This window comes from Phlebotomus papatasi, chromosome 2, assembly GCF_024763615.1.
Source record: "Phlebotomus papatasi isolate M1 chromosome 2, Ppap_2.1, whole genome shotgun sequence".
Taxonomy (NCBI): Eukaryota; Metazoa; Arthropoda; class Insecta; order Diptera; family Psychodidae; genus Phlebotomus; species Phlebotomus papatasi.
The window spans coordinates 77,563,761-77,581,253 of NC_077223.1; the positions used below are offsets into that span (position 1 = coordinate 77,563,761).

Consider the following 17,493-nt stretch of genomic DNA (forward strand, 5'->3'; position numbering starts at 1 on the left):
ATTCGCGTTGAATTTTAGTTAGAGCATTACTCTAACTTAAGTTAGTTATTTTACGAGCTTAAAATTTACTCTAACATGAAGTAATAAAAGCGACTCCAAGGGATGGTCCTTTTCCGTACGAAAAAATGACGCGCCAAAAACAGTGCACTTGCCACCCTTTTCTACCCCATATGTACAAAATCGACGTACGTACTCTCAATGAAAAAGCAAAATGCACTCCACAATTTTGTACTATACTATCAACTTAGACACTGTTTTCTCATTAATTCTTCACATGTTTTATTGTTTTTTGCTATTTTTTTGGAATTTTGGTCAATTTTTCCAATTTAACTAATCACTTTTGCGAATATTTTTCTCATTCGACTATTGCTGAATGAGCAGTCTGACATGTCGAAAATGTTCCAGCTGGATGACAAGAACACACAAAAATATTTTAAAATTTTCACTAAATAGGACTTTTAGACACAAGATTTTTATCACACAATGCTCCTGAGACAGGAGCAAACACCTGATTAACGAAATTTAATTTTCCATAAAATTTGTCCAGGTATTTATTAAGCAAAACACTGCCTAATTTTTGCTTAATTTTTGTCAGCACTGTCTTTTTCTAAATCACAACACATTTCTCTACTGGAGGAGCTTTTCCTCCTAATGTTACACTATAATATTATTGAGAAAACACGCGAAATTGCCAACTACTTTGCGAATTCACAGCACTGAGTACAGTAGACTCTTGCTAATTCGGCTGTTTTAAGATCGGGCTACTTTTTTAATTCGGGCAGCAGTTGCGTTTCAAAGAAGTTTGTTGTCATTTTTCAAGTTTGATTATGATTATCAAATGAATCAAATATGCTCAAATTTGGCAGGTTTTGTCTTAGTTTGGATGTGATTTTGCATTATTAAGGAATTTTTATGCAATTACGATATATATGAGTGTGAAAATTCTATATCTATATTCACATGAATAAAAAATCGTTGCATTTCATAAAGTTTGTCGCCCGAATTTCTGTCTAATTCGGCTGACATTTCGGCCCCATATGCCCGAATTTGAGAGAGTCTATGTAATTCTATTTGCCATTTGACAAGTGAAATTTCCCCTCAGACATACCCAGTGAGGGGAAGATTATTTATATGGACACTGGAAGTCACTGGAAGAGCCCATTTTGGCGCGTCATATTTTAGTCGTGGGTGAGTAATCTCAGAGTTATTACGACGCCAAGTGACTTTCGTAATAATCGTCATATTATCCCCCACTTTCCGTCATTCGACGCTCTGACGACCGTCACAGGACCCATTTTTGGATCCAGAACATACATCCAACAGTAATCTTCCTCAAAATTTCCGTTTGGGATATCTTCAACTTGAAATATTTCGAGAAATCATGGAGCAATCTCCATTTTTTTTTATATTGGTCTACTCAAGTAGCGCTACAACATGAACATAAACACATCGAACAGACTGGGCTTTTTTACATGGTCATTGCTTTTTTACTCCTTTATTGCTTTTTTACACGTGGAAAAACTATTCAAAAAATTGAGGCATCAAACCAATTTTTGCATCAATTTGATCTTTTTCCGTTCTCTGAGACAATATTCTGTAAAAAGAAAATGATATTTTAGTAAAATTAGCCAAATTTAAATACCTTGAACAAAAAGCAAAAAGCAATTGCCCGGTCAATTGCATTTTCTTGACACTTTTATATTACATAGTCCGGTAACATTCTCTATTTGAATTCACTGTTCGAAATTTCATCGACCACCATCGAAATCAGCTGATGCCAGGAAAAATCAAAACAAAGGAAATTTTACTCATAAAACTCTTGTGAAAACTTTTGAAATACATTTAAAATGAGTCTAGGCTTAGTGAAATTAAAGTTTAGTATAAAATACATGTGAATAATGTGAATTACATTGTTTTGCAACTGAAAATATTTCCCGCCTTGGACATTTTACTTACACTAGATGGCGCTGTTCTCAGTGAATTATCTAATCGAAAAAAATGAAGGTGTCATATCACTTCTCCATTGCTTCTTTGAAAATCTATTAAAAGAGCAATGGCCCAGTTTGTTCAATGCTAAAATGGTTCAAATTGCATACGCTAATTTCGAGGAAACCTAGAAAAACTGGTTTTAAACCGGTTTTTCAAAAAACTAATAGCATAGAAATCGTCGTACGCGCAAGGAGATATATTTAAAAAAAAAAGTTATGAAGATATTTCTTTCCAAACCGGAGATATTGCGTACTACGGAAGCCGGACGGCCGGCCGGGCCCGAAAATGGCGGACTACCATTTTCGGGATCAGGGATGTTCAAAACATATACCCTGTGAATTTCAGCTCGATCAGAGTACTTTTAGAAAATTGGAGTATCACAATAGGTGTGATTATGAAGGAATCACACCTAAAAGGGGAGTAATGGGAAGGAAATTCCATCCAATTTCAACTTGAATTCCAATTAATTGAGGATCTGCACAAATTGCAGAGAATTTTCCGTAATACTCCCGTGCAAAGTTTTCACTGCTTCTGGAGAGATAAAGTCATCATTTTGGAGGTATTTTTAATACCATCTCACACTATATTCGTCTTCTCAAGGTCTTTGGCTTTTTGATTTGACTAAATCACAGGTGTTTTCTGTAATAATGAGCCACTCTGGGAAATTAATTGAGCATCCGATGAGGTAATACTTTTTGTTGGAACGTGCCAGTAGAATTCCTATTCGCATTGTGCAAGAAATTGCAGTATCATTTGGCACTAAATTGAAAATTAGAAATATCATCTCTACAGAAAATTAAATAATGTCTGATACGCCAGATTTTTGCTGATTGCAATTCGCAGAAAAGCAATAATGCTGATTTATATTTGTAAAACTTTGTGGAGAAATATCAAACAAGTTGAAAAAGTTTTTCTACAAACTATTTTCTAGTATACTTAAAAGTTTTGAAGGTTTCAGGAAACTTCTACATAATTTAAAATTATTATAAGTTTACTTCTTAGAATCTTCTTACTTTTTGCAGGAAGCGTTTAGCTATTACTTAATTATGCTCGGTTCAAAAGTAATTTTAGGTCACGCCCTGTGACAATTGATAAAGGGATAATCCTGTAATAAAATTATTTGTGGTCTGTACTGTCAGATTTTTGTCGGTATAAAATTCGAAATATTTGATAAAATCATTATCATTTTCAACCGCTTATCTCTATTGGGTTCGTGGGCCTATGACACCCAAATTAGCAGCCCACGCTTTACGACCCTCCACCAATTCAGGAAGATATTCGAGTTTGATTCCAAAGCGCTCCAAGGAAAGATTCTGAATTTGATTCAGCCACCTTGTCCTAGGTCTGCTTCGAAATCGACACCTTCTCACAATGGCTTGGAAGGCATGCAATTGAAGTATGATACAGGTAGACTCTCGCTAATTCAGGGGTGAAATGATAATGTTGACATGATAACTTATTTTCGATACTATCGACTGTCGATTCTGAAAAATTTGAGTGAGTATTCCACTTCCTGTTACAAATATGGACATTTATCAATAGTCAACATTCACTTAAGCAACTGCAAGAACTTCTAGATTCAAGAGATGCAATCAAAATTACTTAAACAAATTTGAAAAGAGTCCTGTTTGTCCACGAGTAAACCTTTTTTCCCCAATGCACTCCATTCCTCCCATAAAGCTCCTCTGTAAAATTCATAACGCTTAGCATGTTCACAAAAAATGCTGCATGATTTCATCGATTAAATTTCTGTACAATAATACACACTGGAGCTATTTTATTGAAGGATCATGTTGTCTATATTATGAACCGATTTAAATCGATTACAAAACACTCAAAACAATATCCATTGAAAATTCGTGAAGCGTTATTTTCATTCAATCTGAGAAATTCGCATTCTGAGAATATTGGCGTCACATCTGTTTTCATACAAAATTATGAATGAAGCTACTTTATGAATTTTTGAAGAATTTCTCTGGAATTTGTTAAAACCTTTCATGAGTATCACGTTTAAGAATTCTCCGAAAGTTAAGAGCATTTAATATAGGGTACGTATTTGAAGAAAAATAAAAATTGTCCCAATTATTAAAAATTTCTGAAAAGGAAAATGATAACAACTTCAGTAGAAATTTAGTATATTTTTTTCTCATTATTGCGTTTTTATTTGATTACACCTACATATCCTTATAAACATTAAGTTGTTAGGAAATGAGAGGAAAAAGGAAGAGAACCACCTGAACTTTGTTTTCATCTAGAATAATTAGAATAACATCTTGAAATTGAAAATGGTCTTATCGTTTGATTTTGAAATAGATTTTGAGAAGGGAAGTAATGTCGACTTGGGGAAGAAGTGGACAGCAAGGGCGTAGCCAGGATTTCAGTAAGAAGGGTGGAAAATATGAAATTATATTTGCTGGTAATTTAGCAGAATATTTTAACTGCTCGAACTTCAAGAGAGATCAATTTTCACAATTTTATAGAATTATTGCCCAAAGAAATGTATTTCCAATAGAAAAACATTTTTTTCATTCCAATTTTAGAAAATCCTTTAACCCTGTCTTGACCGGATTGCAATTTCGGTGTTCATGAAGCAATTTCGATGAAATTTTAGTATATATTGTATCTGAGATTGAGATCTTTCTAACGATGGGTCCCATCCGTCTCTACTTCAACCCACTGTATCCTTACCCTTAGGCGGTCTTCAGACTAGAGGTTTAGCCCAGTTTCCAAAGGTCTCAAAACCCTGAATAGCGAGTAATTTTATTGCTTTTTAAGAATCTATTGGTCTATTATGCTGAATAAATCCAAACCTAAATTAAATTTTTCCAAAATTCGTTATTGATAAGAAATCAGAACAGTTAAGCCATATGGTTAGGTCTTAGGTCTGAAGCCCGTATTACTGAAGTGAACTGTCCACGGCGACTGATGCTCACTCCCTGAATTACTGATGTTAGTTGCCATAAGCAACAAGAGCATCATATAGGGGAATGTAGGCAGCCTTCGCACATTTTTTCGTGCTTCATATTCAAGATTTTTTCTGACTAAACTGTAAAATGGGTAATAAATTTCACTACAACAAAAAGTTCTCTGGTCTTTTAGGCTTCAATGCATGCCTAGTTCACTATCACAGAATTGTTGTTTTTTCCTGGACAGGAAAATGAAAAAAAAGGTGATTTGTGCGATTCTTGCCTCCGTGAACCCGAGGAAACTATCACTGCACTAAAAGAAGATCTTTAAAACAGTTTTTCACATTTTCTTCTGCACTGTTTTTTCTTCCAAATGAATATCGAAAAATTGACTAAACTGTCAAAATTTCAAATGTGGCAACCCTGAAAAATTACAGTAGACTCTCGATGATTCGGTTTTTTTTTAAGATCGGGCTACTTTTTAATTCGGGCGGCAATTAAATTCGAAAAATGTTTGTTAACATTTTTTAAGTTTGATTTTGATTATCGAATGAAGCAAATATCCGTAAATTTGTCGTGGTTTGAAGTGACTTTGCATTATTAAGGGGTTTTCATAAAATTTACGATAAATATGAGTATATAAACTTAATATGTGCATGCAGATGAAGAAAAAATCGTTGCATTTCAAAAAGTTAGTCGCCCGAATTTCTCTCTAATTCGGGTGACATTTTGGTCCCAAATGCCCGAATTTGAGACAGTCTACTGCAATCATCTGGTCTGCTGGAATCGCTGGAACTAGAGATGGTAAAATTTCAGAAATTTCACAACAGTCGCCATCTACTTTAGGCGGAAATTCATGAAATTTCTTGAAATTTACCAACTCTAGCTGGAACATTGTACAGTAGACTCTCACTCAATCGGCTCTTTTTCAATCGGGCGCAAAATTTTGTTGACAATTTTCACATTTAATTATGAAGCTAATTTGCTCAAATTCGCTGTAGTTCTTCATATTTTATTGTAATTCTTTATAATTGAGCGCTATTTGTGGAATTTACAAAGGCTTTGACGCCCAAATCTATCGATAAACCGGATGACATTTCGCTCCAAATGCCCATTTGAGAGAGAGTCTACTGTAGAGGTTATGATTTTCAAGCTGGAGTTGCCTGATGGTTGTGCGAATCACCCACACATTCAGTGTTTGAAACCACATACAGTGTAGTACTTTCGAATTTTCTGCCACCGTGAAAATAATTTCCCTCCGATGCAAAAGGTTATTACGTAAATATCATCTCAAGTATACTCTTCATCCACTGTGTAGGAAGTGATCGTTTTCAGAAATGAGTTTAACTATGAGAAATCAAATGAAATGTGCGCCATCAAAATTACCTATTTTGAGCCAATTTTCTATTTGTGATCCTAGTACCTACACTGAGAAAAAGAGGGTGCGATTAACTTTTTTCTTCGTAATTTTAACACTTTTTAGGTGTAAAAATATATCAACATTTTTTATGTTAATTTTACACCTTTTTAAGGGTAAAATTAACATGAAAAGGGGTAACTTTAAGCCATAATACATCTAAAAAGCATAATATTTACACCGATTTCGGATCAATACTGCAAGGTAAAATTAACATTTCCGGAATGTTATTTTAACTTTTTCGGATTTCTGTCACTCACAGTGTAGGAAAGAAGGGCTTAGCTGCCTATTTTTACAATGAAGATAAGATTCATAAATACTTAACTTATGGCTAAGAAATGCGGAACCAACTCTTTGGAAATAAAGAGAAAATTCGCATCATTCGAAAGCTCACACGTGTGAACCCTGTCTACATTACCCTAACAACCTTCAGCACCTGCCTTGGAATGATAGGGGTTGGGCGTGTGAAAGGAATACAGGATTTGGATTGGTGGGTTTGGTCGTCGACTGGGTTAACAACTGTCGAATGGGCAATACGCTCTATACGACGCGATTCTTTACTCCCAAAAATGTCAACTCAAAATCGAATTTTCACGCATTCCGAGTTGGAAGTACTCCAAGTTGCACGCATTTTGAAGTCAACCTGTAGTAAATAATCTCAGCTAACATAAGCTTATTTAACTCTTTCCGGACCACAACATATCCAGCGAACGCATTTCAGTAAAACTCACTTTATTCTAACTCTTAGTGGTCAAATATGATACTTTTACAGAGAAAGAATTTTTTCCTCCTCTGGGAAATTGGAAAACTCATGGGTACTCTGGTCCCCAAAAGAATGCAAAGGATACAGACTTCAATTTTCCCAAAGCCAATATTATCGATTTTGTTAACTATTTGTGCGTGTCAAAAAACTCCTGTACGATGTTGATAACTAAAACAAGGTGAATTATTGACCAGTAGGATGTCCAGGAAGTGCTAAAAAAGACACCCAGCTCCTGCTTGCCAAAAGATTCCTCATAATATTTTACACATAACACTTTAAAACACATTTCTTTCAACACGATATTATTGTAGACACATCAAGCTTTCTCAAAAGCCTAAAAGACACTTCCTGGACAATCAGAATTCACCAAAATCTGGAAGAATAGGAAAAACTTCCCTGAAAGCAATCTCCCTCGCTGCCAAATGTCAAAATTATCGGCCATATGGGCAAAAATTTCGCTCCCGCTTGAATTTTCTTACAGTAGACTCTCTCTCAATCGGGAATATTTTGCGAAATGTCATCCGGTTTAGCGATAGAATTGAGCGTCAAAGCCTTTGCAAATTCCACGAAAAGCGCTCAATTATAAAGAATCACGATAAAATAGAAAGAACTACAGCGAATTTGAGCGAATTATCTTCATAATTAAACGTGAAAATTGTCAACAAAATTTTCCGCCCGATTGAAAAAGAGCCGATTGAGTGAGAGTCTACTGTACAAGGTTGATGTCAAAAAGCAAATGGTGGGCATTGGCGGGATAACCTTACATTTGACCTCTAGATTTTTGGGGACGAGAGTACCCATAAAGTTTAAACAAGTTTTTTGGAAATTTAAGAAAAAATTGTTTTTCGAATTTATGTAATCTGTAATTGTTAGTTATCATACTTATTGGCCCCGAGAGGTTTTTCCTTATTCTGGTCTAGAAATATGAAAAAAGTCACGATATCTACAAGGAAGCAGAAAATCGAAAATTCACGATTTTGGACCAGAAATATCTAAGCTCAGGAGTTAATTAGGATCCTGCAAAAAATATCCTAGATTTGGACATCCTTATAGTTTGTAATCTTCCACAAGAATCGGATTTTTATCGATTCTAAATAGTCCAAAAAAATTGTTGTTTCCATGGGTACTCAGAGTCCCAAAGAAGACGAAAGAGTTAAGCTTTTTTATACTGACCATTTAGAATTTTTTCCTGATCAAAAAATCGTTTATTTGATGCCATTAAACATTAAATTAACAAATTAGACTATGTATAATAGATTTTCTTGAATGTACTTTATTGTCTCAAAAACCAAAATTTCAATTCGTTTCATATAGTTTCATCTGAAGGAAACATAAATTATTTATGCGTGGAGAGATAAAACATCTTGCGGAAAATATGTTGAAAATAATGACTAATAGAAGAGTGGATATTTTTTCGCATAACATCAAATAATTTACCTCTAGTCCAATAAAAGTTTGTTATTTTACATTATAATTTTGTCGGATGCAATTATTCCAGATTTGGTTGAGTTACTAAAGTTAATTAAATTCGAGATTAGAAGACCAGATATATATTAGTTCTTGAGGAATGAATTTTTGACTCAAGAAATTTTCCGGAATAATAACTGGAGATAATACGTTTTTTTGCAGCTGTTGCATTCAATATGCAATCAATTCTACAGCTTTTACAAGTCTAATGAGACAGAATTGCGTCGATTTACGTTGCAATTTGTCCCGATTCTTATCTATAACTACCTGAATGCAGTGTCGCTGGGCGACAAAAAGAGCTGCCGGAGTATCGAAATGCTCCTCATTGTCATCTACAATATTGAGATTAGCAATGAGGAAGGGCAGCCACGTGTTGTGTCATTCCGAATGCCAGTATTAGCTCAGGCCTCAATCTATCACGAAGAGAAGAGTCTTCATGCCACGGATCTGAGACGTTGGGAGGAGAATAGCAATAGGGATGTGTCCTGGGGACCAATGCCCGAAGTTGAACATCTCAATGCTCAGAATCGACTCAAAGTTATGACAGCTCTTATGTTTGTGTACAATCAGCAATTGAGTCAGATCCAGAAGCCGGCACTGTATCATCTCTGTCGAACGGCTTCGCAGTTGGTGAATCAGGGCTTTTCCAGAGTAGGCCATGCTCATAGATCATCGTATGGGAGTGATCCCAATGCAACAACAGCCATGAGACCACTACCTCGGATTCCGGTTTCCGGACCCTTTCTCCTGGAACTTCTCCAAGCCGTTTATTTTGCCATGTTCAATGAGTTTGCTTCAGTAGCCATTCAGACCATCGAAGATATTCACAATAGAGCCTGCTACGAAATGTTCCCGGACACCATTCTAGTCACAAATGCCGTCAAGAATTCTCTACATGTCAATCCTTCCGGTGAGTCATATTTTATATAACCCTTAAAATTATTTTTTTTATTCTCAATGATTTGCAACGTAACAAAACCCAACTTATCATTTTTTTATCGGGCTATAGATATGTAGCAATAAATGTTTTACAAGTTTATCGATACAATTTTGAGGAATTTTGTCCCCCAAATGCCTTATCAATTCGTATATCAGTGCCTTTGAGCTTCAAGATTGTCTAATGAAATATTTGCATTTCAACAGAGTCATACAAAATGATATTTTTCGATTGAATAGAATAATTGTCACTGAAAATAATTTTTAATTACATATTGGATGTCATTAGAGGAAATTAAAGGTCTCGTAAATAAATAGAAACTCCGCGTTCAAGTTTATTTTCAACAATTTATTGTCACTGTAATTTTCCAGAAAGTTTTTGAATTATTTATTTTTACATGTTTGAAAGTCATTCAAATAGGTATTTTCTAAATTAATATTCATTGTATTGAAGATTAAGGAATAAATAAATAATTAATTTATTTAATATATAAATAAATAAAATAATATTAGAATAATATCAAAAATTAATGAAATGATTAGAAGAAGCTTGTTAATTGATTAACACTAAACATACCAAGACCCGGTCAAATTGACCGGTTTAAAATTAACACACATTTGAACAGTCACTATAAAACTTTATGAATTTCTTAAAATATGTAATATGTTTTTCAGTGTTTAAATTTTAATTTTTTGTTCTTTTCCAAGACAAATTTGTTGAGTATCCTACCCTACCGTGGTTTCTCATTTGACCGAAAAACGAACAAAAACGGTCGGTAGGTTTAGGTGCTAAAAAAAAATTAGCATGTAGAATAAATTTTGATTAGGGGAAAGTGCCCAGTTTTTAAAATATATTGCGGAGTTACATTTACTCAGGAACATTAGAAAAATTTAGTTTTCACGAAGCTTAGGATCGTACGTATTTATGGGAACTTAACCTTACAGAAGTATTGAATTTTGTTAAATTTCCTAAAGTACTTCTAAACCAAAGACTTTAATCATTCAAAACCTTAAACATTGCGATCTTTTTTTAAGTCATAGGCAGGGGGGTGACATTAGCTCAGAAAAATGCGACCGATTTTAGTGTAAATTTTACCCTGTTTTCGTACACATTTCAAGGGATATCTGAAAAAATATGTAGGTTGCCAATTTGGGGTTTTCGGTTGCCCATTCAATATTAAATTGGCTTTTATTTTGCATTTATATTTTTTGCTAATACATTTTACACTGACAGAAAACAGTTAATAAACCCAAAAGTCTTTTCGGCGCGCTAGAAACATATGGGAAACATAGGAAATGTCATGCCCCTGGTCATAGGTATGTTTGGACGAAATGTCCGCTTGGACGACCTCCAAAACATAACCAAGAATAAAAGAAATCGTAGGAGCCGTTTTCGAAAAAACACGGTTTTGGAGAGATTGGAGGGAGTGGGGGGAAAATAAAAATCAATGATCTTTGGGTCGACTTATGGGAAATCCTTCGAAGACCGATGTAGCCGTGTACGAAATTTCAGTACTGGTTCAAAAAATCCAAATTTAACCAAACCGGTTGAAAAATGAGCCCACCAAAGTGATTGACCTTTGATCTTGAATAATTCAAAAAGGTGAATTTTCCGGTCTTGGACGAAATGTTCGCCTAGACTACCTTTAAAACATATCCGGAAATCATTGAAAAGGGGTGGCAAAGCGTCCCAGGCTTTGCGAAATGCTCGAACTCGTGACTTTTAGATGCTATACCGCAAAAGTACTTCCGCATCATTTACCGTTTACCGGTTCTCAACCGATTTGAACCGATTCATAAATCTCTCAAAAGATCCCCCAAAATAATTTTAAAAGTAATTGGATTCATTTTCAGATAAAAATTTTTCATCGGCTATGAACCGGTTCATTACCGATTCAAAATCGATTGAAACCGGTTTAGTTATGTTAGAAATTCCAAGACCTTTCCAACGACCCCAAACATGACCCCATTTGCTTGATAAATGCGCTCTCTAGTTTCTTTTTAACCTTTGACCTTGAAAACCCGTTATTAGGAATGATTCAACGGTATTTTTATATATGGACGAAATGTTCACCTGGATAATCTATAAAATATATCCAAAAATGAAAAAAAAATCGCACGACGCGTTTTCGACCAATCCCAAAAAACATAGTTTTGGAAGGGAAGGGGAGGGGTGGGGGGGAAATGAGGGGCATGTTAACGATCCTTGGGTCGACTTATGGGAGGGTCTCCCGAAGGTCCCAAGTCTCTGTCTCTAACCGTTTGGCCTCTAGAGCTGATGACAGCCGGACGGACAGACGGACGAACAGCGTGACGACATTTCTCAGAAATCGTCGAAACGTGAAGATTTGTTGAGAAAAGTGGTCTCCGGGGGGTGGAAGGTGGAAATTTGAGTGGGTGAAAAATCGAGGTAATATACTGCTATCTCCGTAGAGTTCGAGCAGTAAAAACCTTCGGCCAATTTTGAGAAAAACCGAAAAAACATGGTTTTTAGGGGATGTAGGGGGAATAGGGGAAAATGGAAAAAGATCGTCCGAGATCATGTCCACTTATGGGGGGTCAGTGAAGACAGGAAGTTGTTAGCTCTACTGGGAACAAATTTAAGGTCAAGAAACAAAATTTCCGAAAAAAAATTCGAATTATCGGTACTTAACCGATTCATTACCGATGCAGCCGCGTTCAAATTTTCAATACCTGTTCAAAAACTCCAAGTTTAACCAAATCAGTTGAAAAATGAGCCCTCCATCCAAAGTGATTAACTTTTGACCTTCAATAATTCAAAATGGAGAATTTACCAGGCATATGTATGTTTAGACAAAATGTTCACCTAGACTACCTCTAAAACATATCCGAAAATCATTGAAAAGCTTGGGCCAATTTTGAGAAAAAACCGAAAAACATGGTTTTTAAGGGATGGAGGGGGATATGGGAAAAGGAAAAAAACGTCTAGAGATATTGTTTTTTTATTGGGGGTCATCGAAGACCGGAAGTCAATATCACTTACCGTTTACGCTCCAGGACGGTGACAAGTTGAAAAAAAAGTCGATTATATAAATGCTCTTTTTTTGAGTTCGAACAGTGAAAAGGAAAAACATTTAAAAAATAAAGGTTATTTACGGGTATTTAACCGATTTACTACCAATTTTAACCGATGTAGTCGGGTTGAAAATTTCAAGACCTTTCCAAAAAATCCAAATTCAACCAAATCGGTTAAAAATTGGCCCTATAGTTGAACTTTATCATTCAAAAATTCAAGGTGACGTTTTTTTATGCCGTAGGATTGTTGGGCGAAATGTCGTCCTGAATCAAGTGTACCATGCGATACCTACTTTACAAAAACCGTGTGTTATATTATTATTGGACTTTTAGCTGTACTTTTTACAACCCTATTCTATTTTCTTTTTTTTTTAATTGATTAAATACATTTTTAATTAAGAATTAAATAAATGTCAACAATGACTTAGGGGAGGGTGGGGCAGTTCATGCAGCTGAACTTTTTTTAGGACTCATTTGAGAAATGAATATGGTTCCTAACTAATGTTCCGTTGGTTTCTCTTGAGTAAGGACTGTTTAAAATATACAGGTCATTTTCTAAATAATTATTTTTCGTCCTAAAAATCTTTATTTTCGAAACTAAGCATGTATGAACTACCTCACTCTCCTCTACATATATTTGTTGATTTCTAACCTTTAACTTATTAAAGCCTTAATCCTTTAACGACGAGAAACTTTTTACGGACTGAAAATCAACAATAAAAATTAAACTAAGAAACATAATCAATGATAAGTTTTACATCTAACCTTGGAAAGACCAATAGAGTCTGATTCTGTGTATTTTGTGCTTCTATGAACGATAGGGACAAAAATAGCCCAAAAATTTAAGTAATTTTTCTGACAATACCAATGAATAATATTTTTCGCTTTAATGAAAAATTTTACGTATGAGTATTGTAGTTTTTATTGCCAAAAGGGTTTTGCTTAAAAAATTGGAAGTATAAAAAATAAATAAAATCAATTATGATTTTGAGAATTTTGAAATTCGCCATTTTTTAGCTTAAATATTTACTACATATCAAATAGCTAGAAACTTGCAAAAAATATTCGAGATTCTTTCAACCTTTTACTTTACAATTATGTACAGACATAAGAAAAAAATAACTTTGGGTAGTCAGGAAAAATTATTTTCTTTATGGGACACCGGTGTTCCAATCGTCCTTAAAGGGTTAAATCAATAACAGAATTCCATTGATATTCAATTATTAATAATTAATATGTTTGTAGGGTTATTTTTGGATATATTATTTCTGAAAAAAATGTTAATCCTTGTGGTATATTTCCAATGTATCCGGTCTATTAGTAACTTTCACATCAATCACACTCTGCACTTCCTAATGGGACTAGCGTGGAATATTTCATGAGATCACCTTTCGTGTGAAAAGTGTGGTTTTTATTATCGGATATACTTCCAGTAAAATGCTCAATTAGGTGAAAACCTACATTTCCCAGGTTATTAAAGTGTTTGTTTACATGTTCAGTATCTGCTTTTTTCTCTATCTATGCCCTTTAATAAATTACCGATTATTTTTTTTTCTTCTACAGAATAATGTCCTTGTAGTCTCGTCATGGTGCGAATATATTATTTTTCACACCTCTCTTACGTGCTGTTTTTTTGCTTTTTTAAAGGTCAACCCAGCGATGGTCCAATGGGAATTAGTGTTGCGCTCACACCATCACAAACCACCGTGACAGTGTCCAAGAGTATGATAACAAATGCCTCATTTAGAGCCAAGAAACTTCCAGGTAAGTCATTTCTGGTGACGGCTCATTGAATTTTTATTATTATTTTATTTTAATTTTTTTTATACCATCGAAATGAACATAATGATATTCTTCCAAATTGACTTTAACTTGGCAAAAAAAAGTTTTTTTTGTTGTGTTTTTTTTTTCGTCAAAGATGGACGAATATTATCCCTCTCAATATGTGTGTTCTTAAACCATTTTCTTGTTATACTTTCTTTGTACAAATTGTGTGTGTCTTTTTGTGTGTTTTCTTGTCAAAATGAGGTGTTTTTCCAAATATAAGGACAAATTGAGACTGTGATGTTGGAAAATACCTTTTTCTTCTTAGAAAAAGTTCTTCACTGAATTGCATGATTGCATTCATTTTTGTTTTTCTTTGTTGTGTTGATTTTTGTTTGGCTCATTTATGTGTGCATTTTCTTGGTGTTTTTAGATGGCATTTTTTTTGGTGTTTATGAGAAATGTCCTACAAGAAGGAATCTCTTTTGCGGGCACTTTTCCTTTGCATGTTGAATGTGTGAGGAGAATTGCTGTCAATAATTTCTATTTATGGCTTTTAAATCACTTCTTGGTGATTAAAGGTTGTTTCTGAGGAAAATACTTAGGCATATTTTATCAGCTTATTTTATTAATAAATTTTCTTATATGCGAAACTTGCGTTGAGGATGAAATCACGCCTTTTTGTGCCACTTTCATCAAAATAACTAAATTTAAATTGTTTGTGTCACTGAATAAATACAAAAATGAGTAGGGCAAGGGTTTGAGGCTTCGCACATACTCATACTGTAGCTTCGAACATTTCATATTTTTCCCATTTTCCTTTAATTAGTTTGAGGAATATTAAGGAATATGGGATATATATGAAGTGTTCGAAACCAGAATATGTGCGAAACCTGAAGACCTTCCTCTAATAGAGGAAAGCGCGCTACCTTCGGACGACTCAAGCTTAGGACAATTCAATTTTTTCTCTATGAAAATTTGAGGCATTGGACTAGCTATTAAATTGTAATATTATAATCGGCCAAATTCGTTTATTACTGAGAGAAATCCGAAATAGTTAAAATAACATTCCGGAAATGTTTATTTTATCCTGCAGTATTGATCCGAAATCGGTGTAAATATTATGCTTTTTAGATGTATTAGGGGTTAAAGTTACCCTTTTTCATGTTATTTTTACCCTTAAAAAGGTGTAAAATTAAAATTAAAAATGGTGATATGTTTTTACACCTAAAAAATGTTAAAGTTATGAGGAAAAAAAGTTAATCGCACCCTCTTTTTTATCTCAGTGTACCCTACAGTATTGATTCGAAATCGGTGTAAATATTATGCTTTTTAGATGTATCAGGGGTTAAAGTTTATGTTATTTTTACCATTAAAAAGGTGTAAAATTAACATTAAAAAATATTGATATATTTTTACACTTAAAAAGTGTCAAAGTTATGAAGAAAAAAGTCAATCGCACCCCCGTTTTTTCTCAGTGTAACACATTGAAAAAAATTATTTGTGCGAATGCGAAGCATAAATCGTCCGAAGGTAGCGCGCTTTCCTCTATAACACTAAAAAATAGTATCTTAAACATCTTAAAAGACAATATGACTTTTTTATTTCACAATAAATAATTTTTTTTGTCAATTTTGGAAGTGGCGGAAAGAGAGGTAAAAGATTTCGAAATGGAATTAATACAAGGGGTGATTAGATGGCTCTGTCAGAGTGAAGCGTGAGCGGCGATCGGTAAAATAGTGCCGATCTGTAGCTAAAAATCGTCAGATCGGCACAATTTTGCTAAGAAAGTGACAGATCGGCAGATTGACACGAAATTTGACACATCGGCATAATTTTTGGAAGTAATCGACAGAGTAAACCGTGAACGGCTCAGTTATCTACCCCTTGAATTAATACATTCTACTCCTTTATTAGCCCAAATGAATCAGCTTTAGTGTAATTTTCAATATAAATAGATTTTTCTGCACAATACCAATCCCTTCACTGGCTAGTTAAGATATGGAAAAACGTGCAAAAAAAGAGAGTATAAATGACGAGGCAATAAAAATAAGAATTGGCTTTTGAAGATGACATGAAAAATGTGAAAGGTGAAATAATTTTGCCATGAGAACCTCATTCCAAAGTGTAACGATTATCTTTTGTGTGGTTTAAATGGGCAAACAAAAAGAAACAGTTGAAGAGATAGTGAGTTAAAGAGAGGAGAGAAAAGAGACAAAAGGAAAATTCTTATTTTCATGCGTTAGATATTCATATTAAATGATTTTCTACATAGATAATGGAAATAAAATAATAATAAAAAAAAGAAATATAAGAAAATGTCACGTTGTCGTGGCACCTTCTGCTGTTACTGCTGCTGCTGCTGGCTTTTATAAAATTCATCTTCTTCCCTCACTTCTGCGAGATCATCACACACAAAACACTCTTTTTCTATCTCTTTTTTATCCTTTTTTTTCTTCCTTTCAAATTACTCTGAGTAACTTGACAATTCAATTGTTGCTGGTAAATGAACATTTGTATTTCAACGCTTAAGCCTTCACAAATCACTGTTTATTTTTACGTTCTGTCGCATAAAAGGGATACAGTGGGTGGCAAATGTGTTGATTCATTCAGTGGCAATTAATAATGATAAAAGAGGATCATGTAATAATGTCGCACAAATCTCTCTTTGTTGTCTACATTTAGACAAAAAATTAGTTAAAGCGGAATCAAAATACGAATAATGAAAGCTAAAACGTTTTTGAGATTGTTTTATCTATTGAATAATGACTGAGATGGAAATTTATAAAAATGAGGTTCTGTTTTGATCCGACATAACCTTAATTTACGGTTGAACTTTAAAAACTTCGTATAAGAATTTTGGTAATATTCTTCTGAGATCTTCGTTGATAGAATCATCATTATTTTGGTTCGTTAGTAACCTTTGCGGTTAAATTTTAATCGTTTTAATCAATGATTGAACACAAAACGTTTTTGATATTGTTTTATCAATTGACAAATATCTGGGATAGAAATTTATAAAAATGAGGTTATGTTTTGATCCGACATAACGTCAATTTGTTGTTGCAAATCATCTTATAAGAAAATAACGATTTTGGCTCGTGGAATTTTGATCTACAGTCGAGTACCTCAAATTTGAACGACGGTTGAGTTCAAAATTAAAATTTGAGGTTATGTGAAGAAAGTTTTGCGTTGAGTCTGAGAATTAGAACCAT

General features: G+C 34.1%; 1 protein-coding gene across 2 annotated transcripts in view; it reads left to right on the plus strand.

The window, feature by feature from the left end:
• LOC129804496 (hyccin) overlaps positions 1 to 17,493 on the plus strand; it is a 36,884-nt gene that overhangs the window by 1,688 nt on the left and 17,703 nt on the right. For both annotated transcript variants that reach the window (XM_055851840.1, XM_055851839.1), the window contains exons 2-3: positions 8,705 to 9,452; positions 14,162 to 14,278. In XM_055851840.1, the coding sequence (XP_055707815.1) occupies positions 8,705 to 9,452; positions 14,162 to 14,278 (865 nt within the window). The remainder of the gene's footprint in view (positions 1 to 8,704; positions 9,453 to 14,161; positions 14,279 to 17,493) is intronic.